Source organism: Pongo pygmaeus, chromosome 18, assembly GCF_028885625.2.
Source record: "Pongo pygmaeus isolate AG05252 chromosome 18, NHGRI_mPonPyg2-v2.0_pri, whole genome shotgun sequence".
Classification (NCBI taxonomy): domain Eukaryota; kingdom Metazoa; phylum Chordata; class Mammalia; order Primates; family Hominidae; genus Pongo; species Pongo pygmaeus.
Window position 1 is genome coordinate 64605030 of NC_072391.2, and position 24714 is coordinate 64629743.

At 51.0% G+C, this 24714-nt stretch overlaps 1 protein-coding gene across 5 annotated transcripts; it reads left to right on the top strand.

Annotated features, from left to right (window-relative positions):
* Positions 1 to 53: 53 nt before the first annotated feature.
* SLC9A5 (solute carrier family 9 member A5) lies at positions 54 to 23779 on the top strand. Of its 5 annotated transcripts, none has more exons than XM_054453916.2 (16): positions 59 to 788; positions 4127 to 4429; positions 6615 to 6778; positions 6958 to 7036; positions 7318 to 7495; positions 8034 to 8254; positions 8476 to 8678; positions 8910 to 8999; positions 9096 to 9166; positions 9878 to 10007; positions 11142 to 11230; positions 11387 to 11513; positions 15945 to 16115; positions 16636 to 16699; positions 17701 to 17838; positions 22329 to 23779. In XM_054453916.2, the coding sequence occupies exons 1-16, from the start codon at positions 602 to 604 to the stop codon at positions 22799 to 22801; spliced, it is 2688 nt and encodes an 895-aa protein (XP_054309891.1). In that variant the 5' UTR covers positions 59 to 601; the 3' UTR covers positions 22802 to 23779. The 5 variants fall into 5 exon arrangements, with proteins under 5 accessions (XP_054309895.1, XP_054309891.1, XP_054309890.1 ...); XM_054453915.2 differs by having other exon boundaries at positions 60 to 788; positions 16633 to 16699; XM_054453917.2 differs by lacking the exons at positions 59 to 788; positions 4127 to 4429 and adding an exon at positions 6328 to 6409 and having other exon boundaries at positions 16633 to 16699; positions 22329 to 23778.
* Positions 23780 to 24714: the final 935 nt, after the last annotated feature.

Genomic DNA, 24714 nt, shown 5'->3' on the forward strand with positions numbered 1-24714 from the left:
GCGTTGTCCATCACTGCTTTGGGGAGCGTCCAGTGCGCGTGCGCAGCTCAGGTCCGGGTGGGGGCCGGCAGGGGGTCCTGGGCTTGGCAACGCGGGCGGAGGGCGGCCAAGCACGGTCCCCTGCCGTTTGCACCCGGCCGCGCCTGGGTCCCAGGGGGGTGCTGCTCGCCGCCCAGCAGCGCTGGCCGAGTAGGAGCCGTGCCCTTCCCGTCCTGACCGCGCCCGCCGCAGACCCCCGCCCTTCCCGCTGCGGGCTGCCCCAGGGGGGCCGTGGCCGCGCACCACTCTGGATCCGGTGGGGGCGGTTTTGGGGAGGTTTGGGGGCGCGGACTCAAAGGAGTAGGTTGTGGAACTAGGGGGAGAGCTGCACTGGGGAATTTCCGGAGCTGGGACTGATTTAGGGAGGAAAGAGGAGAGAGTCCCTGACTACGAGAGTCCAGGGCAGGGTCTCGGAGCCTGGACCTGGCTTGGGGGTATCGGAGCCGGGATTGGGGGGAGCGGGCCCCACGTGCCTGTGACGCGGGGGCGCCCGGTAGGTGGCGGCGGCGACGCGGGGCCGGCGGCTGTGCGGTGCCGGGAGGGCGGCTGGGCAGGCTGCAGGATGCTGCGCGCCGCCCTGTCCCTGCTCGCGCTGCCCCTGGCGGGGGCGGCCGAAGAACCCACCCAGAAGCCAGAGTCCCCGGGCGAGCCTCCCCCAGGCTTAGAGCTCTTCCGCTGGCAGTGGCACGAGGTCGAGGCGCCCTACCTGGTGGCCCTGTGGATCCTGGTGGCCAGCCTGGCCAAAATAGGTGAGTGCGTGTGTGCGTGCGCCAGGCCGACGGCCAGCTGCGGACCCGCCCCCAACACCCCCACCTCCTCGGTCCTCAGATTGGGGCTGGCTTCTTGCACGGTGCTGGGACTTAGGTTTGGATTCCACAAATCCGGGCTGTCGCCCAGTTCCTGCATCGCTTCTTGTGGGTCCCAGGTCCCTGTCTTCTCCCCTGGGAGCCCTGAGGATTTGCCTTTCTGAAGGGCTGTCTCCTGCTCTCCCCAACTCCATCTGTAGGCTCCTTTGCCCTCTCCGCTCCCCTCTTCCCCTTGCAGTAGGCCTTCTTCAGTCTCGTCTCTCCCCCACCAATCCCTAGCCTCCCAGAAACCTCTGTCGCTGGTGAGGATGTGTGGGGACATTGAGGGGAGGGTGTTCTCCCACGAACACAGGCATCCTGGTTCTGAAAAAGCAGCCTTCCCTGGAGACCATGTCCGAGTGTCCATTCCCTTGGGAAACTACACTGCCACTTTTCCTCCAGCTCTCGCCTGCTCCCCACTTAAAGCTGCTGCCTTCTTGTGCCTGTGTGTGGGGATCCCCCACTCCGCATCCAAGTCCACATTCTTCCCACTTCAGGGTATAAGAAACTTCCATGTATCGGGGCCTTCCTGTGTGCTGTTTACCCTAGATGCTTTCATACATCCGACCTCTTCAGTCCTGACAGCATTGAAGGCTGTGCTTCAGACTTCTTTTTCCCTGAATAGAGCTGCTTTTCCTTGCATCTGCTCCTTCCTCCTCCCTTCTGAGCAGCCAGTGGTCCTTCCTCCCACCAGAGACCCTCCTCCTTCTCCCTGTTGTGCAGGCTCTGCTGTGGGGGTGACTAATTATAGCTGAGTGTTGCTACTCTCTCCCATGGATGCTGGCACAGCCTGTACTCCAGTCTCACCAATACAGCCTTCATGGAGGAATCACCCAGAGCCTAGAATTTGCCCCTCTTCTCCAACAGGGACACTGCTAGGGGGTGAGGGGGCTGGGCAGAAACAGAACTCTCCACTCTGCTGTGGCAGCCTGAGATTAATAATGGAAAGTGGAACTCAATATGCCTTCGGGGAGCGTGGTTCTGTGATGGGGCTTGGATCTCAGGGCTGGGGTTAATGCATAAAGAGATGAAGATGAAATAGGGTCCCTGAAGGAGAGAAGTGGGAGACCAAAGTAGGGACAAGTATGGAGAGATCTATGACCACGTTTACCTTAGAGGCCCAGCAGCAATGAGAGTAAGAGTGGAAAGAGCCTCAGATTTGGAGCCAACAATTGGGTTTGCTGAGAAGTCTGTGAGTTGCAGAAGAGTTCCTGTCTTAGGGTTTATAGCAACAACTGTAGCTTTCCCCATAAATCATGGTTCTTTTTCTAGTTTGGATGACATTTCCTATGGAAGTAAGAGAAGAGAGCCTCCTTTTCACAAGCCAAAGAAAATCCTCGAACAAGAGAAAAGGCAGAGCATTCAGGAACACCTTCCCCCAGCTTCATTGCTAGGAGACTTTTTCACTTTTATTAAACAAATATTTACATAGAGCTCACTATGTGCCAGGCACTGTTCTAGGCCCTTTGGGTACAGCTTCCAAAGGGCACTGTCTTGGCATAGGGTCTCACAGAGGCTAATTTAGAGGTCTCCTTCCCCAACACCCCAGGGATTATGTAGAGAGAGATGTGTTCGCTTGTGGTCTGAGGACTTAAGGGGGGGCCAAAGAGTTTATTTTAGAGGACAAAAGTAGGAGTGGCAATAGTGCTAGAAACCCTTTTCTTCTCCCCTCCTACAGACAGAACTGTTCTATTTAATTAACATTTGGTGTGTGTCTAACATACTATGTGTCTGACGTTATGCTAGGCACATTTGCATACTTTATTATCATTTTATCCTCACCCTTGATGCTGGGTATTTTTCCTATATTACAAAAGAAGAAATTGAAGTTCAAGTAAGTTAAATAATTTGCCTGAGATCACACAGAATGTGCTAAGGCTGGAAGAAGACCTGGAGATCTTCTGATTGCTAAAGCCAAAGTTTTAAAAACTATGCAGTCTTGAGTGAGCCCATATAATGAAAGGCACATTGGGCTAAGAAGTCTACACAGCTCCTAGGAGGTATAATATACATTCTGGTCTAGTTAAGGAGTGAGGACATTATAATAGGTAACATTTATTGAGTGCTTACTGTAAAGTAGTGTGCTAAGTGCTTTTGAGTAGATTGTCTTTTTTTTTTTTTTTTTTTTTTTTGAGACAGAGTCTCACTCTGTCACCCAGGCTGCAGTACAGTGGCATGATCTCGGCTCACTGCAACCTCTGCCTCCCAGGTTCAAGCGATTCTCCTGCCTCAGCCTCCCAAGTAGCTGGGACTACAGGCACCCGCCACCATGCCCAGCTAATTTTTGTATTTTTAGTAGAGACAGGGTTTCACCATGCTGGCCAGGCTGATCCAGAACTCCTGACCTCAGGTGATCTGCCCACTTTGGCCTCCCAAAGTGCTGGGATTACAGGCGTGAGCCACCGCGCTCTGCCTGTAGATTGTCTTTTTTAATGGTCACAGTAATCTTATGAGATCATTATTGTTTTTACTCCCATTTCACTGATGAGAAAACTGAGTCAGAGACATGAAGTTATTTGCCCTAAGATCACAGAACTAAGCTTTTAATACAAGCAGCTTGACTCCAAAGGCCCTGATTTTTACAGCTTTCTTACATATAAAAAAATACCGGGTAGCATTTGCTGAGGTTCAAATAATGGCTATGGATAAGGGTTGTCAGAGAAAGGTGAGGTCCCCTGAGGATGAAAGTATAAAGGAAGGGACATTTCTAGAAGGGGAAAAAGCAGTAAAGGCCTAGGTTACCATAGTGTGACAGGAGCACTAAGAAACAGATGACTTTGACTGCAGGGGAAAGTTTGTAGCCCTGGAGATTGGAAATTCTAGAAGTCTTGCATATTTCTCCTCCCTTGGTCCCAGTCTTAGAAGGTTGGCCAGGCGCGGTGTCTCACGCCTGTAATCCCAGCACTTTGGGAGGCCGAGGTGGGCGGATCATGAGGTCAGGAGTTCAAGACCAGCCTGGCCAACATCGTGAAACCCTGTCTCTACTAAGAATATAAAAAAAATTATCTGGGCATGGTGGCGCGTGTCTGTAGTCCCCGTACTCAGGAGGCTGAGGCAGGAGAATCACTTGAACCCGGGAGGTGAAGGTTGGAGTGAGCCGAGATTGCGCTACTGCACTCCAGCTTGGGCAACAGAGTGAGACTTCGTCTCAAAAGAAAAAACAAAAAACTGAGAGTTCATAGGCCTGTGTGTGGGAGGATATTCCATAAACTGATCCATCCTGCACTCTTTTTGCATTGCAGTGTTTCACCTGTCTCGGAAGGTAACATCTCTGGTCCCTGAGAGCTGCCTGCTGATTTTGCTGGGCCTGGTGCTAGGGGGCATTGTTTTGGCTGTGGCCAAGAAAGCTGAGTACCAGCTGGAGCCAGGCACCTTCTTCCTCTTCCTGCTGCCTCCTATTGTGTTGGACTCAGGCTATTTCATGCCTAGCAGGCTGTTCTTTGACAACTTGGGTGCCATCCTCACCTATGCCGTGGTAGGCACACTCTGGAATGCCTTCACAACAGGTGCTGCCCTCTGGGGCTTGCAGCAGGCTGGACTTGTAGGTGAGTGACCCTAAGACCTGGGCTTTGCCAGACCCATCACCCCTCTCCCTTCTCCTCAAGCTCTGGAGGTCCATGCTGGTGTGAGCCATGCCCTGAAAGCTCCATCCTAGGTCCCTCCCTCTGGAGTGCAAGGCAGTGCTCCCGATGGGGTTCAGGCCTCATCGAGGTCTCTGCCAGTCTGGGCTTCTGCAGCATAACAGCTGAGCAGGAGTCTGGCTCCCAGCTGTATGTGGGCTGCCAAGGCTGGGGAGCCTGTGTTACCACTCTGTTGCCTCCTGCCCCCTGTTACCACATTGCCATTTGCCAGCCCTGCTCCCCTGAGGCACAGCTGTGCATCATTTCTGCAAGGGCCTGCTGTCCTGGCTTTCCCCAGGCCAGGCCTGGGTGGTTTTCTTTTTTTATTGTTATTATTTTTTCTTAACTATATGTTGTCTATAAGAAATTCATTATTTTAAAACATTTATTTTTAAAAAATAAATAAATATAATAGGTATTTTAAAAATAAATATTATAAATCCATCAAATGCTGGCACTACACTGGGTTTTCTCTCCTTACTTATCCCACTGACTCTTCATAGCAACCCTTTTGTGTAGTTTGTCACATTTACACATGAGGAAATAGAGCCCCTTACATTTGTTTGCTGTCAGGTCCAAGTTTAGCAGAAGAGGTCCGTGTTTTCTGTTGTTGTTGTTGTTGCTTGTTTTTTTGAGATGGAGTCTCACTCTTGTCCAGGCTAGAGTGCAATGGCATGATCTTGGCTTACTGCAACCTTCACCTCCTGGGTTCAAGCAATTCTCCTGTCTTAGCCTCCTGAGTAGCTGGGATTACAAGCGTGTGTCACTATGCCCGGCTAATTTTTGTATTTTTAGTAGAGATGGGGTTTCGCCACGTTGGCCAGGCTAGTCTTGAACTCCTGAGCTCAGGTGATCTGCCCACCTCAACCTGTCAAAGTGCTAGGATTACAGGCGTGAGCCACCGTGCCTGGCCTCAGGTCTGTTTTACTGAGGCTTTTTGCCTTTAGGTTGCCCTCTCTTGCTACCTTCTTTATTTCCTAACCCAAGAAATTCATTCAACCCTGAAGGTTAATGATTCACACTTTTTCCAAGGTATTACAAGAAAACGTTTACAATTGCTACCTGGGACTCTAACCTGGTTTCCCTATTGAGGTAGTGAACTATTTGGGGCAGGAAGGGAAGGGAGGACATCAGATCATAATAACAGTAATAGATAATAATATCTTTTGGGTACTTACTATATGTTAGGCATTGGCTAACTAAGGAACTTTTTGAGGTAGATATTGTTATTAGTCTCAATTTAGACATGGGGAAACTGGGGCTCATAGAAATTATATGACATATTCAAGTCCGATCTGTGGTGCTTTTCTTACTATATTCAGTTCTCCACACCTGCTGAGAATTGTGTCACATCCCTTTGGCCGGGAACCACAGGTGTGGGAGAAAGCACTCTCTTTTGTTATTCTCCCTAATAAAAATAGTTAGCAGCCAATTTCCATTTGCTGGTAGTTATTATTACTGTTGCTACAGTGCTTTTTCCCTATTTTATTTATTATTATTTTTTGAGACTGAGTCTCACTGTGTCACCCGGGCTGGAGTGCAGTGGCACGATCTCGGCTCACTGCAGCCTCCGCCTCCCTGGTTCAAGTGATTCTCCTGCCTCAGCCTCCCAAGTAGCTGGGATTACAGGCCTGCACCACTGCGCCTGGCTACTTTTTGTATTTTTAGTAGAGACAGGGTTTCACCATGTTGGCCAGGCTGGTCTTGAACTCCTGACCTCAGGTGATCCAGCCCACCTCGGCCTCCCAAAGTGCTGGGATTACAGGCATGAGTCACTGCACCTGGCCTTTTTCCCTATTCCAGATGGCTGGGTTGAGTTTTGAAACAATCTTGTGAGGCAGGCAGATGAGGAGGCATGGCTGAGGTGAACCACATGACAGTGATGGAACCAGCATCACACAGTTGGTAAGTGGCAAAGCCAGACCTTAGGCACAGGTAGCTTGACTGAAGTCTCCTGATCTGCAGGCTAATGCTGTCTTTGCCATCCCAAGTCCTCTTTGGGCTTCGTTGTTGTATCAGCAGGGGTGGGGCCTGGGCTTGTTCCAGGGCGTGCTCCAGGAGACTGGGTCATCTTCAATGACTGGCCTGTCCTACACATGTCCCTCAATAGCCCCTAGGGTGCAGGCTGGCTTACTGGACTTCCTGCTGTTTGGGAGCCTCATCTCGGCGGTGGACCCTGTGGCCGTGCTAGCTGTCTTTGAGGAGGTGCACGTCAATGAGACTCTCTTTATCATCGTCTTTGGCGAGTCCCTGCTCAATGATGCTGTCACCGTGGTGAGCGTGCTCAGCTGACTGCCATTCCCTGACCCCAAGCTGCATGCTCTGACCAACTAGGGGTCTGCGCAGACTCAGTCCCCTGGGACAGAAATATGCTGTCTGCTTTCACCCTGCTCTCCCAGCAGTCCCAGTTGCTGCCTTCCCGACTCACTGCTGACTCTCCTCTTCTCATTCAGGTGCTGTACAAGGTCTGCAACTCCTTTGTGGAGATGGGCTCTGCCAATGTGCAGGCCATTGACTACCTGAAGGGAGTCGGTCAGTATTTCCCCGCTCCCAGCTGGCATTGGAGATCTGCCTCCCCTGGGTTGCTGAGGCCCTCCCACCCCACATCAGGACAGAAGAGGCTATTCGGGTTGCCTCATCTCCTCTATAGAGAAATGGGGTCTGGGAGGGGCTTGCCAGGGATCCTGGCTCTGGGGTTTTGAGCCCCTGGGAGTGCGGTGGGCATCATCCCTCACTCCCTGCCAGGCAGCAGTCTTGTCAGCCCGGGTAGGGTCCGGGCCAGGGGTCATGCTGACAACCCACTCCTCCCTCAGCCTCCCTGTTTGTGGTCAGTCTGGGCGGGGCAGCCGTGGGCTTAGTCTTTGCCTTCCTCCTGGCCCTGACCACACGCTTCACCAAGCGGGTCCGCATCATCGAGCCGCTGCTGGTCTTCCTCCTCGCCTACGCAGCCTACCTCACTGCTGAAATGGCCTCGCTGTCCGCCATTCTTGCGTGAGTTTTGGGGGCCTTGCAGGCAGATAGCTGGGAGGGGGTACTGGAGATGGTTGCCCCTCATAGGGACACAGGCAGGAACTTCAGGAGTCCATAGGTTTCCCTGAGCCCTTGTGGTAGTGGGAGCATCAGACTCTCCTGGGGAGTCAGTAAACCTCAGCAGTATTTCAGGAGCTGCCTCCAGAGCTGTCCTCAGCACCCTGAAACCCTCTGGGTGTAGGCTGGGCTGGAAATAGACTTTAAGGCCTGGGGCCACCAGCGCTGGGGGCCACAGCACTTCAGAAGTTGCATCAGAGAACCCGCTAGTCAGAGCATGTTCCTCCCACCTTCCCTTCCAGGAGACACTGAGTGGGAAGCCTGGAGATCTGGACTCTTAGCCCAGCGCTACCACTCAAGTCTTCAGGCCTCCCTGGGCTTCAGCTCTGAGAGTCTGACATCCTGTAATGGGCAATGCCCCCTCCTGCAGTATGCTCAAACCCTGGAGGCTGTGCCCCCTGGAACCCTTCCCCACTTGCCATGTCTCTCCATCCTCTCCCAGGGTGACCATGTGTGGCCTGGGCTGTAAGAAGTACGTGGAGGCCAACATCTCCCATAAGTCACGCACAACTGTCAAATATACAATGAAGACTCTAGCCAGCTGTGCTGAGACCGTCATCTTCATGCTGCTTGGCATCTCAGCCGTGGACTCTTCTAAGTGGGCCTGGGATTCTGGGCTGGTGCTGGGCACCCTCATCTTCATCCTGTTCTTCCGAGCCCTCGGTATTGCTGGCACCCTCTGCTTTCCCACTCTCCTTCCTGTCCCGCCCCTCCCTGCAGCTCATCTCCCCATCTGAGTCCACATCTTTGTCAATTCCTAAGCCTCCTCTTGTTGCTCACCTGTCCCAGCCCCTGTTAGACCTCAGCCCAGATACTTGGTCCCATCCACTCCCACGTCCTCCACTCCCAACGCTTTGCTCCCACTGGCCTCCCTCCCGCTGTAGGCGTAGTCCTGCAGACCTGGGTGCTGAATCAGTTCCGGCTAGTCCCTCTGGACAAGATTGACCAAGTGGTGATGTCCTATGGGGGCCTGCGGGGGGCTGTGGCCTTTGCTCTCGTCATCCTACTGGATAGGACCAAGGTCCCTGCCAAGGACTACTTTGTAGCCACCACTATTGTAGTGGTCTTCTTCACAGTCATCGTGCAGGTGGGAGTGCCCACAAGGCTGGGTAGGGAGAGGGTTGGGCAGGCCCTGGGGGAGTCTTGGAGCCTATGGGACAGGGGCTTCTCTTCCCACTGGGAGATGGAGGGCCCTGACTTCCCAGACCTTGAGTGCAGTGGGGTGGGGGTACTGAAGCTGAAGCCTCATTATGGGGAGAGAAAGGCAGCAGAGAACTGAATAGGAATAGGGCAGGGCTCACCTCCTGCCTGTCCATAGGGCTTGACCATCAAGCCACTGGTCAAATGGCTGAAGGTGAAGAGGAGTGAGCATCACAAACCCACTCTGAACCAGGAGCTGCATGAACACGTGGGTATCAGAACCCCAGCCCTCGCCTGTCCCTCTCGACCTTCTCCTATTTTGGGCAGAGTCCTGATCCAGTCCCCCTACCCACCCCCCTTCTAGACTTTTGACCACATTCTGGCTGCAGTGGAGGACGTTGTGGGGCACCATGGCTACCACTACTGGAGGGACAGGTGAGGGAGCTGCCCCGAGGCTCCTTCAGCAGCAGCAGCCCCACCAGCCAGGGAAGCATGGGGGATGTGCCACACTTCTGAGAAGGGACAGAGCCAGGTTCAGGCTGGGTGACCTCTGCCTGAAGCCCTTCAGTGGCATCCCAGTGCTCTCAGGTTAAGACAAGGCTCCCCAGTGTGGCCTGCTTGGCCCTGCATGGTTTGGCAACTGCCAGACTCCAGCCTCATCGTGCTCTGCTGTCTTTGACTGTCTGCCTGCTAATTCCATGGACCCTGCCTTAGAGCCTCAGGACCCACCATGCTCCCCAAGCCTGGCCACTGGGACCTCTGTACTAGAACACTCCTTCACCTCCCTCTCATTTACTCAGCTTCGAGTCATCCTTCACAACTCACCATAGGCTTCAATTCCTTAGGGAGGACTTCCCTGGCCTCCCTGGCTAGGACATATCCGTGTCATATTCTCTAATTATCCTTTGTAGTTCTTGTCATGGTTGCAATTTTACAGTGATTTGTAATAATTTCAATTACTGTCAGGCTTTCCCATGACACTGTAAATTCCATGAGGGCAGGGACTAGCCTTGAGATTCTCTCTGGCTGAGGCCCATATCTAAAAAGCCAGGCCAGTGCTGACGGTGTCCTTGCCCCGTCTGAGGAAGGGCCACCTGGCCAGGCCTTGGGAATGGGACTCAGGGCCGGGCCTGGCATCCTCTGTAGGTGGGAGCAGTTTGACAAGAAATACCTGAGTCAGCTGCTGATGCGACGATCAGCCTACCGCATCCGGGACCAGATCTGGGATGTGTACTACAGGCTTAACATCCGGGATGCCATCAGCTTTGTGGACCAGGTGGGCCAGCAGCTTCCAGGTGGGCCAGTGGTGGGTGGGCAGATGGTCAGCAGAGCAGGACAGAAAGGGGTGGCAAGCAGGCCGGCCCTGAGCAGGGAGTTGGGAATTCCTAGCTGGCTCCATGGTCTGGTGAAGTGGCAGCAGCAGGAAGCAGCTGGGTCTGGTGCTGACATTCAGAGTCTGGCAGGCAGTCCAGAGAGGTGGGAAACAGCTGGACTCTGGAGTCAGCTCAACCATTATTACTTCCAAGCTTGTGACCTTGGGTAAGTCACACTCTCTGAGCCTGTTTCCTTAGCTGTAAGAAAGCAGACATAAGAGGCTGGGCACGGTGGCTCATGCCTGTAATCCCAGCATTGTGGGAGCCTGAGGTGGGTAGATCACTTGAGGTCAGGAGTTTGAGACCAGCCTGGCCAACGTGGTGAAACCCTGTCTCTACTAAAAATACAAAAACTAGCCAGGCATGGTGGTGCATGCCTGTAATCCCAACTACTCTGGAGGCTGAGGCAGGAGAATCACTAAAATCTGGGAAGTGGGCTGGGCACGGTGGCTCACACCTGTAATCCCAGCACTTTGCGGGGCCAAGGCGGGTAGATCATGAGGTCAGGAGTTCAAGACCAGCCTGGCCAACATAGTGAAACCCCGTCTCTACTAAAAATACAAAAACTAGCCAGGTGTGGTGGTGGGCGCCTGTAGACCCAGCTACTTGGGAGGCTGCGGCAGGAGAATCGCTTGAACCCTGGTGGAGTTTGCAGTGAGGTTGCAGTGAGCTGAGATTGTACCATTGCACTCCAGCCTATGTGACAGAACAAGACTCTGTCTCAAAAAAAAAAAAAAAAAAAAAAAAAAAAAATCCGGGAACCAGAGGTTGCAATGAGCCGAGATCGTGCCACTGCACTCCAGCTTGGGTGACAGAGTGACTCTGTCTCAAAAAAAAAAAAAAAAAAAAAAAAAAGAAAGCAGGCATATGAGTATCTATGTTATAGATTTTGTGAATTCGATATGTAAAGTGCTTAGCACAGTACCTGGCATGTCAAAAGAGTAAACTAAGTGTTCGTTATTATTTTCTTTATTACCCCTGACTCCTGGGCAACCCTCCATCTGATTGCTGGCTGACCTTGGTCTTGACACCTGCAGGGAGGCCACGTCTTGTCTTCCACAGGTCTCACTCTGCCTTCTATGCCCAGCCGCAATTCTGTGGCAGAAACTTCTGTCACCAACCTGCTGTGAGTCCTTGAGCCCCTTCCTCTTCCTCATATTCCTCTCCATTGTGCCCTCTCTCTGAATCCCTTCTGGGGGAGATTTGTCAGCACCTTTGCATCTGCCCTTCTCCTGGACTGCCTCCTGCCCCCTCCCCAGCACGTGTCCCCTGCCTCCTGCAGGAGGGAGAGTGGCAGTGGAGCGTGTCTGGATCTGCAGGTGATTGACACAGTACGCAGTGGCCGGGATCGTGAGGACGCTGTGATGCATCATCTGCTCTGCGGAGGCCTCTACAAGCCACGCCGTAGGGTGAGAGCAGGCAGGCATCAGGATTTTGAGGGGGTGGAGGTGGTCTGAGGAGAGCTTAAGAGGCAGTTGGCACCAGCTTGTTGGAGAGCTGCAGATGCCCAGCTAAAGAGTGTGGGTTTCAGCTGGGTGTGATGGCTCACGCCTGTAATCTCAGCACTTTGGGAGGCCGAGGCAGGTGGATCACTTGAGGTCAGGAGTTCGAGACCAGCCTGGCCAACATGGTAAAAGTGAAACCCCATCTCTACTAAAAATACAAAAATTAGCTGGGCGCGGTGGCACGTGCCTGTAATCCCAGCTACTCGGGAGGCTGAAGCAGGAAAATCGCTTGAACCCAGGAAGCAGAAGTTGCAATGAGCTGAGGTCTCACCACTGCACTCCAGCCTGGGCAACAGAGCAAGACTGCATCTCAAAAAAAAAAAAAAAGAGTGTGGGTTTTATCTCATCAGTAATAAGAAACCTCTGCTTTATTTTTATTTTTTGGAGAAAGGGTTGACCTAATACAAGCACTGTTTAAGGATACCTTTTCTGGTAGCCGAGTGCAGATCAAATTGGAGGGGGTGAGTTGAGAAGCTGGGACAGCCAGTTGGGAAGATGGAGTGAAATATTGTGGATTAGGGCTGAGCGGTGGGAAAGGAGAGGGGCCACGTAGGCCTAGGTGATTGGCTCTGATGGTGAGAGGAGGAGGAGACAGAGTACTGGGGGCCTTGAGGGTCACTGGAGAATGATGGGGTCACAGACAGAAGCAAGAGCACTGAGGAAGTCTCCTAGACCAGCTTAGCCTGTGGAAGGTGGGCATCTGTTTTAAATAATGGAAGTTAGTCCAATGCAGATCATGAAGCTTGGTGACTGGAAGGGCCCAGCTCATCCAGGAGAGAGTCTGCTGCAACCCCACAAGAGGGCAGCAAGCCATTACCTTGCACCTTTCTAAAATGGGAAGCCAGCTGTCACCAGTTCTGGCAGTTTCAACAGTCAAAGCTCTTTCTACTGTTGAAACAGAATTGGCCTCCTTTAACTTGCACCCACTGGTCCTGATTTGACTCTTCGCAGCTCTGCAGAATAAATCTTCCAAAATTTCAAGACAGTTCCCTTTCACACAGGCTCTCTTGCCCTCAGGCCAGAATCTCTTACCTCCTGGTATGTCTTCTCTGGACTTAAAAAAACAGGGCCCAGAATGGAAGTTGCTACTCTAGCTGTGGCTGGCCAGGGAAGGGCCTAGAAGCTCTGACATCATTCTAGTTCTAGAACTTGCTATTTCTCTTCCCACAGCCCAAGATCCCTCCAGCCTTGGCTCACCACTCTGGGGCCCCACATTGTCCTTAGAATCTGCTAAACTCCCAGGTCTTCCTCAGTTAATGACTGGCAGACCCTGTCTCACTGCAACCTATGGGGTTTTTAAAAAACCTTTCTTATTCAAAATTCTAGTAGAGCGAATAAAATAACTCATATTTATCTATTAACCAGCTCTGAAAAATCAGTGCATGATTAATTCTATGACATTCTGCAGCCCTACCACATCCCTCCCACACTTTATCTTAAAACAAACTCCAGACATCATATCACATCATCTCAAAATATTTCAGTATGTCTCTCTAGGTGGCAAGAACTCTTACATCCAGTCAGTATTCAATAAATATCTTTCTCCCAGCTGGATGTTCAAATCAGGGTCTAAATAAGTCCACACTTAGCATTTGGGAAATATGTCTCTTCGTTTAAAAGAATCTATAATAGTTCTTTTTCCCCTCTCTATCTCCCTTGCTATTTATTTATTGAAGAAGCTGGATACTTTGTCTTAGAGAATTGCACATTTTCTAGATTTTGCTGACTGTATTCCAGTGGTGTTGTTTAACATGTTCCTCCATTCCCTATATTTCCTGGTTGTTAAATCTAGAGGCCTGATCAAATTCAGGAACATTCAATAGGTATGCTACATATTTTCTGTGGTATCACATCAGGAAGTACATAATGATTTGGTGAGGGGTGTGTGTGTGTGTGTGTGTGTGTGTGTGTGTGTGTGTGTGTGTGTGTGTATGTGGTGTTTATGTATAAGATTGGTCAATGGGTTCAGTCCAATCAGTTCATGTGTAGTCTGTTTTTTAAAAATCTGGAATAAGTTTGTGTGTATCCTGTTAAATGTCATCTTATTTGCTTTAGCCCATCATCCCATTGTTTGGTTCCCATGTTTGCCACCAAATGTCTCCTTCTTAGATTCATATCATCTGAAAATTTGTTAAGCCTGTTAACTTTGTATTCATCCAAATCCACATAAACATGTTGAACAGGATAGAGCTGAGGACAGAGCCCTGTGGCATGCTACTAAAGACTTTCCTCCAGACTGACATGGATCAAGCATTTTTGGGGTATGGTAACTCAACCAGTTCTGAATCCACTTAGTATGATAACACAATCCACAATTTCTCATGTTCTTCATCGAAATATCATTAGAGAGAGACAGAGGTATCTAGTATTCAGTTAGAAAGATAAGATTATAGTTTAATAGAGAGATAAGGGCTGGAGAGAGATTTGGAAGCAATCCATATCAGGTTTTGTCACCTGGCTACCACAGAATCCCCTGGGGAACTTCCTGGCTTCACCTGGAGATTCTGATTCTGTAGTCTGGAGTGGGACTAAGAATCTGTGTTCTTACTAAGTTCCCCAGGTGATTCAAATGCAGCTGGTCTGATGACTGATGTTGGGGGACCACAGATCTGTATCACTGGGATAGCTGGGGCGGAGAGAATGGATAAGTTCTCTGGGGAGAGTGTTTTGTGGGGCAGGAGGAGGGCTAAGGATAACACTGAGGAGTGCACATGGGAGAAAAGGAAAGAGAGCCAAAGACAAGGAACCCTTGGAGAAGCAGTGGCAGGTGGTGCCTCAGGCCTGGGGCAGAAAGAGGGCTGGATGCTGCACAGAGGCCTGGCCAGCACCTAGGCAGAGCCCACAGCACTGGTGACCAGCAAGAAGGCAGCACTGTGGAGTTGTGGACCCTGGAGTTGCATTTCTGGTATTTAAGGAAGTAGTGGGTAGGAGAGAAAGTGTCAGAATCAAATTATAAAAGTGTAGCAGCAAAAGGGAGACAATGGTGTTCAACAGAAGACTTTCTTTAAGGAGGCAAGGGCAGGAGCTTGAAAACAGAGGGGAGGGAGCCAAGTGGTGAGGGAAGGAGTGAAGATACAGGAGAGTGGAGAAATAGGAGGCAGCAGGAACTGCTGGAGGCAGGAAGGAGGGAACTGAGCAATGTGGAGGCTGGGGCTGGGCAGCGATGAGCCTTGTGAAGGAGATGGACCCCTTCTCCCCAGGAGAGAGGGTACCTCCTGGTGCATAGGTAGAGGAGGAGGGCAGATGGGAGACTTGAAGGGGGCTCTTAGAACTGGTTCAGGGAAGCAGAAAATACGAGATAAAGGGACCAGACTTGGGATATGAGGCAAGATAAGATGATTTGGCAGGCGCTGGGCAGCATTTCAGGGGATTACCACTAGATGATGAAAAGGTGCTAAGCAAGGAGGGTAGACGCAGGGGTAGTCTAGGTGAGTGTGTAGCGGGCTTGGTGTTGATAAGAGTTAAAAAGAGCACGGCCAGGCGCAGTGGCTCATGCCTGTAATCCCAGGACTTTGGGAGGCTGAGGCAGGCGGATCACTTGAGGTCGGGAGTTCAAGACTAGCCTGGCAACATGGTGAAACCTTGTCTCTACTAAAAATATAAAAATTGGCCGGGCGTGGTGGCAGGCACCTGTAATCCCAGCTACTCGGGAGGCTGAGGCAGGAGAATTGCTTGAACCCCAGAGGCGGAGGTTGCAGTGAGCAGAGATCGTGCCATTGCACTCCAGCCTGGGTGACAAGAGCAAAACTCCGTCTCAAAAAAAAAGGAAAAAAAAAAAAAAAAAGCAGATGATGGGGGTGATCCTGAATTATTGGGACTGAGAAGGTCCAGGGTGTCAGGGGAGATAGTTATGAAAGTTCAAAGTGCAGCCCAGGATATCATGGTGGTTGTTGTAGAAATGGCTAGATGGGAGATTCCAGCTGGAAAAAGGATCCTGTGTAGCTAGAAGGGGGCAGGTAGGCTGGGTGCGTGGGCGAAGCTCAGATAAATGGAGGTTCAAAGAAGAAAATGTCCCCCATGTTGTCATAGTAGTGGAACAAGACAGAGGGTCACCTTCAAACCAGAGAGAATCGGGAAAGGATGGCAAGGGTTGGGGAAGGCCAGGTTTGGGGGAATAAGTTCTGGGATAAAGGGAAGCTTTTCCCAGGGAACTAAGAACACAGTGTCTCTGGCTGGGTTCCTGTTGTATTTTTTGTTTTGTTTTTCAATCCATTGTTAATTCTGGAAAAGCTGGGCTGACAGGGCCTGTGGTGAATATGTTGGGGCTGTGGCCTGGGGTTCTTGTGGGAGGCCAAGGCATCCGTCCTCATAGCCAGGCGGGGCTGTCATTGCCAGTACAAAGCCAGCTGCAGTCGCCACTTCATCTCAGAGGATGCGCAGGAGCGGCAGGACAAGGAGGTCTTCCAGCAGAACATGAAGCGGCGGCTGGAGTCCTTTAAGTCCACCAAGCACAACATCTGCTTTACCAAGAGCAAGCCACGACCCCGCAAGACTGGCCGCAGGAAGGCACGTCTTCCCTCAGGGACTCCTCTTGGGAGCTGGAGGCTGACAGCAAGCAGTTTTGAGCCCCGTAGTGTTAGGATCCAGCTTAGGGGGAACCCCAGTTGGGACAGTCCTCAGGGGCTTGATGACTACAGCAGTTTGGGTTCCCTTTTAGATGTTCCTGGAGTCCCAGAAGGGTAAGATGAGACCTTCAGAGGGGGAGCAGCCTCTTGGCCATGTGGTCACCTGCTAGGAGGCAGCAGGGCCTCCTACCAAAGATGAAAAAGGCAGGAGAAAAGGAGATTCCTTTGAGGGGCAACTCCATGAGCTCCTAAGTCAGCCCAGGTTGACGCATCCAGATTTCTTACTGGGGCATGGGTCACTCTTGCCTGGTTGGCCAAGGAATGGTAGAACCACTGGGACTGACACAAATTCCCTCCCCTGCTGGGTTAGGAAAACTTGTCCTGTTGACCCCACCAGATGACAGGGTTGGGGTGGGAAGCTGGGGCCAGAGGCTCAGGTTTTCTTTCTTGGTCCTCAGAAGGATGGTGTGGCGAATGCTGAGGCTACAAATGGGAAACATCGAGACCTGGGCTTTCGGGACACAGGCAAGCAGGGAGCAGTGTGGGATTGAGGATGGGAGGGAGGAGGGAAAGGGCTGGGGCTCGCCAGCCAGAATCCTGGAGGACCCGCTGTAGGGTGCATTAAGCACCGTGAGCTGGGGCTATTCCTCCAGGGACTTGATTTCCAAGTTGGAAATGTTCAAAGCAGTTATTAGACAATGAGTGACAGGAGGCATCTGATTGCTAACTATGGGTTACAGGACCCGAGGACTTGGAAAAGGTGTCACGGAGAAGGGGGAGCTTGGTCTGGGCCTTGGAGGATGGGTGGACCCTGGGGCCCAGAGTCCTGTCTGCAAAGCCAATTTTGTTTTGTTTTTTGAGACAGAGTCTCACTCTGATGCCCAGGCTGGAGTGCAGTGGTGCCATCTCGGCTCACTGCAATCTCTGCCTCCCGGGTTCAAGTGATTCTCCTGCCTCAGCCTCCCAAGTAGCTGGGATTTTATGCACACCCCACCACACCTGGCTAATTTTTTTTTTTTTTTTTTTTTTTTTTGTATTTTTGGTAGAGACAGGGTTTCGCATTGTTGGCCTGGCTGGTCTTGAACGCCTGACCTCAGGTGATCCGCCCGCCTCAGCTTCCCAAAGTGTTGGGATTACAGGGGTGAGCCACCGCACCTGGCTGCAAAGCTAGTTTTGTATGAGCTGAATGTTAATGGGCCTTCCAGCAATCCAAGTGCTTATGTTTCCAGTGGATCGTGGGATTTGGGGCTGAAAGAAGAGGATGGGGGAGCTGGAAAGTGTGGTCCTCATGGCTTCCTCTGAGGACTTAGCTTCCTCTAGTCGCCTCCTTGGGCTCCGCAATGTCACTTCTCTTCTTCCCAAGTCCCCACCTCTTAGGCCAGTGCTTGAAACAGCCAGAGGAGAAAGCAAGTGTCTCTGCCAACGTGTGTTCTGCCTAGGGAGACAGGGAGCTGGCTTGGGGCTGTGCAGTCCCAACAGGCAGCTGCCAGCCCAGGCTGCCTGACTCTGCTCTTATATCCGTCCAGCTGCTGTGATATTAACCGTGGAGTCTGAGGAGGAGGAGGAGGAGAGCGACAGTTCAGAGACAGAGAAGGAGGACGATGAGGGGATCATCTTTGTGGCTCGGGCCACCAGTGAGGTTCTCCAAGAGGGCAAGGTCTCAGGTAATGGCTTCCTCCCTGCCCACCTCCCCTCTGGAGCAAGCTGGTTTCCTCTCTCTTCACTCGTGGCCTCTACTCCAGACAATTCCCTTTTCCTATTCACTAGTTTATTCATCAGCCAGCGTTTGCAGAGCCTCTTCTCCATACCAGATGCCCGACATAGGTGATATTCAACCCTCACAACAACCAAGATGGGGAAACTGAGCTCAGAGAGCTTAAGAGACTCGTGACTTGTCCAGCATCACATAGTAGAACCAGAATTTGAACCTGACTCATCTGACTCCCAAGCCCACAGCCTTTCTTTTTTTAATTTTTAAATTTATTTTATATTATTTGAGACAGAGTTTTGCTCTTGTCATCCAGGCTGGAGTGCAGTGGTGCAATCTCAGCTCACTGCAACCTCCAGCTCCCGGGTTCAAGCAATTCTCCTGCCTCAGCCTCTCAAGTAGCTGGGATTACAGATGTGCACACCCACGCCTGGCTAATTTTCATATTTTTAGTGGAGATGGGGTTTCACCATGTTGGCCAGGCTGGTCTCGAACTCCTGACCTCAGGTGATCCACCCGCCTTGGTCTCCCAAAGTGCTGGGATTACAGGTGTGAGCCACCATGCCCGGCATTTTCTTTTCCTTTTTTTTTTTTTTTTTTAATGCCATTCTTGCATTGCTATAATCTTTTTTTTTTTTTTTTTTTTTTTTTTTTTTGAGACAGGATCTCACTCTGTCACCCAGGCTGGATCATGGATTGCACAATGGCATGATCATGGCTCACTGCAGCCTTACTCTACAGGGCTCAAGTGATCCTCCCAACTCAGCTTCCCAAGTAGTTGGGACTACCGGTGTGCACTAGCACACCCAGCTGTTTTTTTTGTTTGTTTTTTTGTTTTTTGAGACGGGGTTTCGCTCTTGTTGCCCAGGCTGGAGTGTAGTGGCATGATCTCAGGTCATGGCAACCTCTGCCTCCCGGGTTCAAGTGATTCTTTTGCCTCAGCCTCCCGAGTAGCTGGGATTACAGGCATGCGCCACCACACTCAGCTAATTTTGTATCTTTAGTAGAGACGGGGTGTCTCCATGTTGGTCAGGCTGGTTTTGAACTCCTGACCTCAGGTGATCCGCCCACCTCGGCCTCCCAAAGTGCTGGTATTACAGGCATGAGCCACCACGCTTGGCACCCCGCTGATTTTTAAAAATTGTTTGTAGAGATGAGGTTTTACTGTGTTGCCCAGGCTGGTCTCAAACTCCTGGCAGTCTTCCCTCCTTGGCCTCCCAAAATGCTGGGATTGCAGGTGTCAGCCACCGTGCCCATCCACACCCTTTCAAGGCCATGCTGCCTCCCTTTATAGTCTAGTGAGGAACAGGAGGTGGTGAGCAAACCATGGGCTCTGTTGAGACCCATGCCCTCAAGTAGAGCCCCAGGTGAAGGTGGCAGCCTGACCTGGAGGAGCAGCCTGAATTCATCAAAATGGAGTTATTGTGGACAAAAATACAGTATATAAGCATTTTTATGTATGTATAGAGACCTAATTCACTCATAATGTTAGTATCACTGGTGGCTGGCACCCTCAAGTGTCTTTAAAAATTTTTTATTATAGAAAATTTCAAAATATACAATGATAAACTATAAAATAAACTCCCATCTATCCATTATCCAGCTTCAATAATTACCTACTCATAGCCGATCTTATTTCACCTAAACCTCACTATGCCCCACCCTCCACTGGGTTCCTTTAATGCAAGTCTCAAATATCATATCACTTTATCAATAAATACTTCAGTACATATCTCTAAAATATAAGGATTCTTTTTTTTTCTTTCTAGACAGTCTCTCTCTGTCACCCAGGCTGGAGTGCAGTGGTGCGATCATAGCTCATTGCAGCCTTGAATGCCCTGACTTAAGCAGTCCTTTTGCCTCAGCCTCCCGAGTAGCTGGGACTACAGGCACACACCATCATGCTCAGCTTTTTTTTTTTTTTTTCTGGTAGAGATGAGGTCTTGTTATGTTGCCCAGGCTAGTCTTAAACTCCTGAGCTCAAGTGATCTTTACTTCTCAGCCTCCTAAAGTGATGAGATGAAAGGCATGAACTACCATACCCAGCCAGATAAGGTTTTTTTTTTTTTTTTTTTTTTGAGTTAGGATCTCTCTTTGACACCCAGGCAAGAGTGCAGTGGCCAGATCATGACTCACTGCTTCCTCAACCTCTTGGGCTCAAGCCACTCCACCCGGCCTCAGATAAGGATTCTTGATGCATGCCTCTAGTCAACTGACCCCAGGAGGCTTAGGCTGCAGTGAGCTATGATCACACCACTACACTCCAGCCTGGGCAACAGAACAAGACTCTGTCTCTTGGGAAAGAAAAAAGGATTCTTTAAAAAATATATAACCACAATGCCTTTCCCATATCTAAAAATCTGTCATCAAATATCATTGTTCAAATTCCCCTGATTATATACATATACATATATATATTTACAGTAGGATTGTCCAATGTCCCTTTTAACCTATAGCAGTGATTCTCAAGGCGGATGGTGGTGGAGTGATTTTGCTCCCCCAGGGGACATTTGGCAATGCCCAGAGACATTTTTGGTTGTCACAACTGGGGAGGATGGCCTCGGATTGAGGGGTAGAGGCCAGGGATGCTGCTAAACATCCTACAATGAACAGGACAACCCCCACCAGCAAAGGAGTAGCTGTCCCAAAATGTCAAGTGTCAAGTTTGATAAACCCTGATCCATAGGTTCCCCCAAACCCCCTACTTTTTTTTCTTCACAATGTATTTACTGAAGAAACCTGCTTATTTGTCCTACAGTCTTTCTCTGTCTGGATTTTGTTGATTGCATCCCCAAAGTGTCATTTAATATGTTTCTCTGTCCCTTAAATTTCCTTTAAACCAGTAAATCCATAGACAGTGGCTCACACCTATAATTCCAGCACTTTGGGAGGCCAAGGTGTGCAGATCACCCAAGGTCAGGAGTTCGAGACCAGTCTGGCCAACATTGTGAAAACCTGTCTCTACTAAAAATACAAAAAAAAAATTAGCCAGGCATGGTTGCGGGCATCTGTAATCCCAGCTACTCTAGAGGCTGAGACGGGAGAATAGCTTGAACCTGGGAGGTGGAGACTGCAGTGAGCTGAGATCGTGCCACTACACTCTAGCCTAGGTGACAGAGCAAGACTCCATCTCAAACAAACAAAAAAGCAAAAAACTTCGCCTCATCAATTATTTGGTTACTTTGAGGTACAGTTCACCCAGTAAATGCTTGATTCTTTCATTTATCAGTTTTCAGACCAAAGAGTTCGTTCCCTAGCAGCCTGTAAAGGTGAATACCAAAGGTTTTTTGTTTTACACTTTTTGTTGTTGTTATCGCATTTTAATATTCCAGGTCTTTCAAGAGATACCATTTTACTTTTAATCATAGCATCAATACATTTCACACATGTACTCAAGCAAGAAGCTTATTGGGCTTCTCAGGACTTTATCGATGAACAGATACAGGCTGTGCTTTACTTTGGAGAGCTGGGGTGGTTGGTGGCCAGAGGAATTCTCTTTCCAGGTTTCCTCCTTCAGAACCTCAGATTTCCTGTAATTCAGCCCTGCCCCTGCAGTTCTGGGATTCTTAGCTCAGGTCCCCTGTGCCTCGTCATCCCCTTTGCGGCAAAGCTCTGGCCTGCTGTTAGGTTTGCATGAGCTCACACTCCTGGGCTTTGTCCCACCAAAGGGCTGTGGTGGGTACTCAGGCAGGATGCCCAGCACAAAAACCTTTGGCCTGCAGCCTCCAGGTCTTTCTTTCCCCCCACTGGTGGCTGGCGTTTCTCCCTCGCTGGTTGGCTGGGATGGGGCTTGGCAGGAGGCTGTTTCAGAGGCCGGTGCTGCAGTAGGGTGAGGGGACTGGAGATGGGGCTTCCTGCCTGGCTCCTGATTTTGCTGTCTTCTTCTTATTTTTTGTTTTTATTTTTTAGATAGAGTCTCACTCTTTCACCCAGGCTGGAGTGCAGTGGTGAGATCTCGGCTCATTGCAACCTCCGTCTCCCGGGTTCAAGCGATTCTCTTGCCTCAGCCTCCCAAGTATCTGGGATTACAGGCGTGTGCCACTACGCTTGGCTAATTTTTGTATTTTTAGTAGAGACAGGGTTTCATCATGTTGGCCAGGCTGGTCACTAACTCCTGAGCTCAGGTGATCCACCACCTTGGCCTCCCAAAGTGCTGGGATTACGGCGTGAGCCACGGTGCTTGGCCAACTTTCCTTATTTTCGTTTCTTTGATGAAAATAATGTTCAATTTCTTGAGCAACTACTATGTGCCCGGCCCTGTGCTAGGTGTTGGGGATACAGTGGAGAGTAAAACAAGCTGTGGTACTTTGCCTCAGCAAGACATTCATCAGATAATCGCACAAATGGACAGCATATGGAAACTGTGGCATGAATTTATGAGAATGTGCTTATACTTGAGGTTTCCACTGTATTGGTAATGAGTTCATGTGTACTCTCTGTCCCCAGGAAGCCTTGAGGTGTGCCCAAGCCCACGAATCATTCCCCCCTCCCCAACCTGTGCAGAGAAGGAGCTCCCCTGGAAGAGTGGGCAGGGGGACCTGGCAGTGTACGTGTCCTCGGAAACCACCAAGATTGTGCCTGTGGACATGCAGACGGGTTGGAACCAGAGCATCTCATCCCTGGAGAGCCTAGCGTCCCCTCCCTGTAACCAGGCCCCAATTCTGACTTGCCTGCCTCCCCATCTACGGGGTGCTGAAGAGCCCCAGGTCCCTCTCCACCTGCCTTCTGATCCACGCCCTAGCTTCGCCTTCCCACCGAGCCTGGCCAAGGCTGGCCGCTCTCGCAGTGAGAGCAGCGCTGACCTCCCCCAGCAGCAGGAGCTGCAGCCCCTCATGGGCCACAAGGACCACACCCATCTCAGCCCAGGCACCGCTACCTCCCACTGGTGCATCCAGTTCAACAGAGGCAGCCGGCTGTAGCTCAGGGTCTCCGGGAGGAGCAGGAGGTGGAATCCCTGTGGGAAATGCTCCCTGGGCGATGGGTAGAGCCCTCGAAACGACATGGGGCCAGAGGGGCCTGAGTTGAAGTAGTAATTGGGCTTCCTTGGGGCTGGTCAGAGGGGTCACCTAAGCTGGTCCTCACAGGGGCCTTTCTCACCACCTCCCTGCTCCTAAGCCCTGCCACTTTCTGTTTCATTAAGGCCTCTACTCTGGCTCAGGACCCAGTCCAGGCCTTCTACGGGCTAGGCCCAGAGACTTGGGTTGCTGGTCCCCCTTCCCTAGTGGGTTTTCCCAGGGACTCTATAGGCAGCTGCTCCTGCCACCAAAGCAAGGGCATCATTCCTATTCTTCAGTGGATGCCAGCCTTCCCTGCCCCCACTCCCTCCCCAGCACTGGGTCAGTGGTGTCCTGGCAGTGAGGCTCCGTAAGGGGCTGGCCCTTAGAGGAACTGGGGTGGGAGGTGGGGCAGGCCTCACCCTTGGGCTTTGCTGCCCTGTTGGGTCAGCTACCCATAGTCCATATTTTTAGGGCAGTGGGAACCTCTGCCTCCACTTCCTGCTTTAGCCCCTTCCCTTGCTGCCAGGTATTGGGGTAATAGTTCCTCCTTTTCCAAGACCAAGGCCAAGAGGCTGGGCCAGGCTTCAGTTCAGGCCTGTTGCTTAAATGGGGTCACCCTGGGATCTGCTGCTCTGGGTCTAAGTCTAGACCTTTCTGATCCTTGGGTCTGGGTTTTTTGAGGAGGGGACATAGTGGCCTCTGGGCTGCCATGTCACCACCTGAACATTCCCCAAACAGAGAAGGAACCCAGCATCTCAGGGCCACTGCTCCATTGCTCTGGGGGCTGGGATGCCTGGCTAAGCAGGGGCTGACAGGGTGGCAGGTGACTTTCTAGGGGTCAGCACCTGCTTTGTGTTTTGTACCTTGAACCTAAGATACATTAAACATCTCTCAGATGGATGGGTGTCTTGTGTCCATGTGTCAGGGGGTTCTTAGGGTGGGGGGCAACAGGGGCATCTGGTGAAGGAGGTGAGAACCCAACTGCCTGCCCCAGGGATTGAGAATGGAGGGGAATCCTAGGCAGGACTATTCATCCTTCTGGTCCCCTGTCATGTATTCCCCAATACTTTTCCAATATTGTCCCCTTAGCAGGGGTCCTGCAGTGGTGGTCGAGGGGATCACTGTTTTGGCATCAAGTCACAGAACTAAAAGTCTACAAAATGAGAAAGGCTAGCAGGGAAAGACCCCAGAGGTCAGGTGCCAAGCTGTCCTGATGCAGCCACCACACACCTAGGACCAGATGAGCATTTCTTGAAAACCCAGATGCAGGTACAGGACACATGAACAGAGGTGGCCTTTTGCACATGACAGACGGGAAGGCAATCTCAAGGGCTCACGGGATTTGGTTACCCCGAGTGTTTATTTTTTATTTTTGGAGACAGGATTTTGTTCTATCACCCAGGCTGGAGTGCAGTGTCACAATCATAGCTCACTGCAGCCTGGAACCCCTGGGCTCTAGGAATATTCTCGGCACAGTCTCCCAAGTACCTAGGACTACAGGTGCGTACCACCATGCCTGCTAAATTTTTAGTTTTTGTTTTTATTATATTTATTTATTTTTAGAAACAGGATCTCACTCTGTCACCCAGGCTAGAGTACAGTGGCATGATCTCGGCTTACTGCAACCTCCACCTCCCGGGTTCAAGCAATTCTGCCTCAGTCTCCTGAGTAGCTGGGACTACAGGCATATGCCACCATGCCTGGCTAATATTTTGTATTTTTAGTAGAGACGGAGTTTCACCACGTTGGCCAGGCTGGTCTCGAACTCCTGACCTCAAGTGATCTGCCTGCGTCAGCCTCCCGAAGTGCTGGGATTACAGGTGTAAGCCACTGTG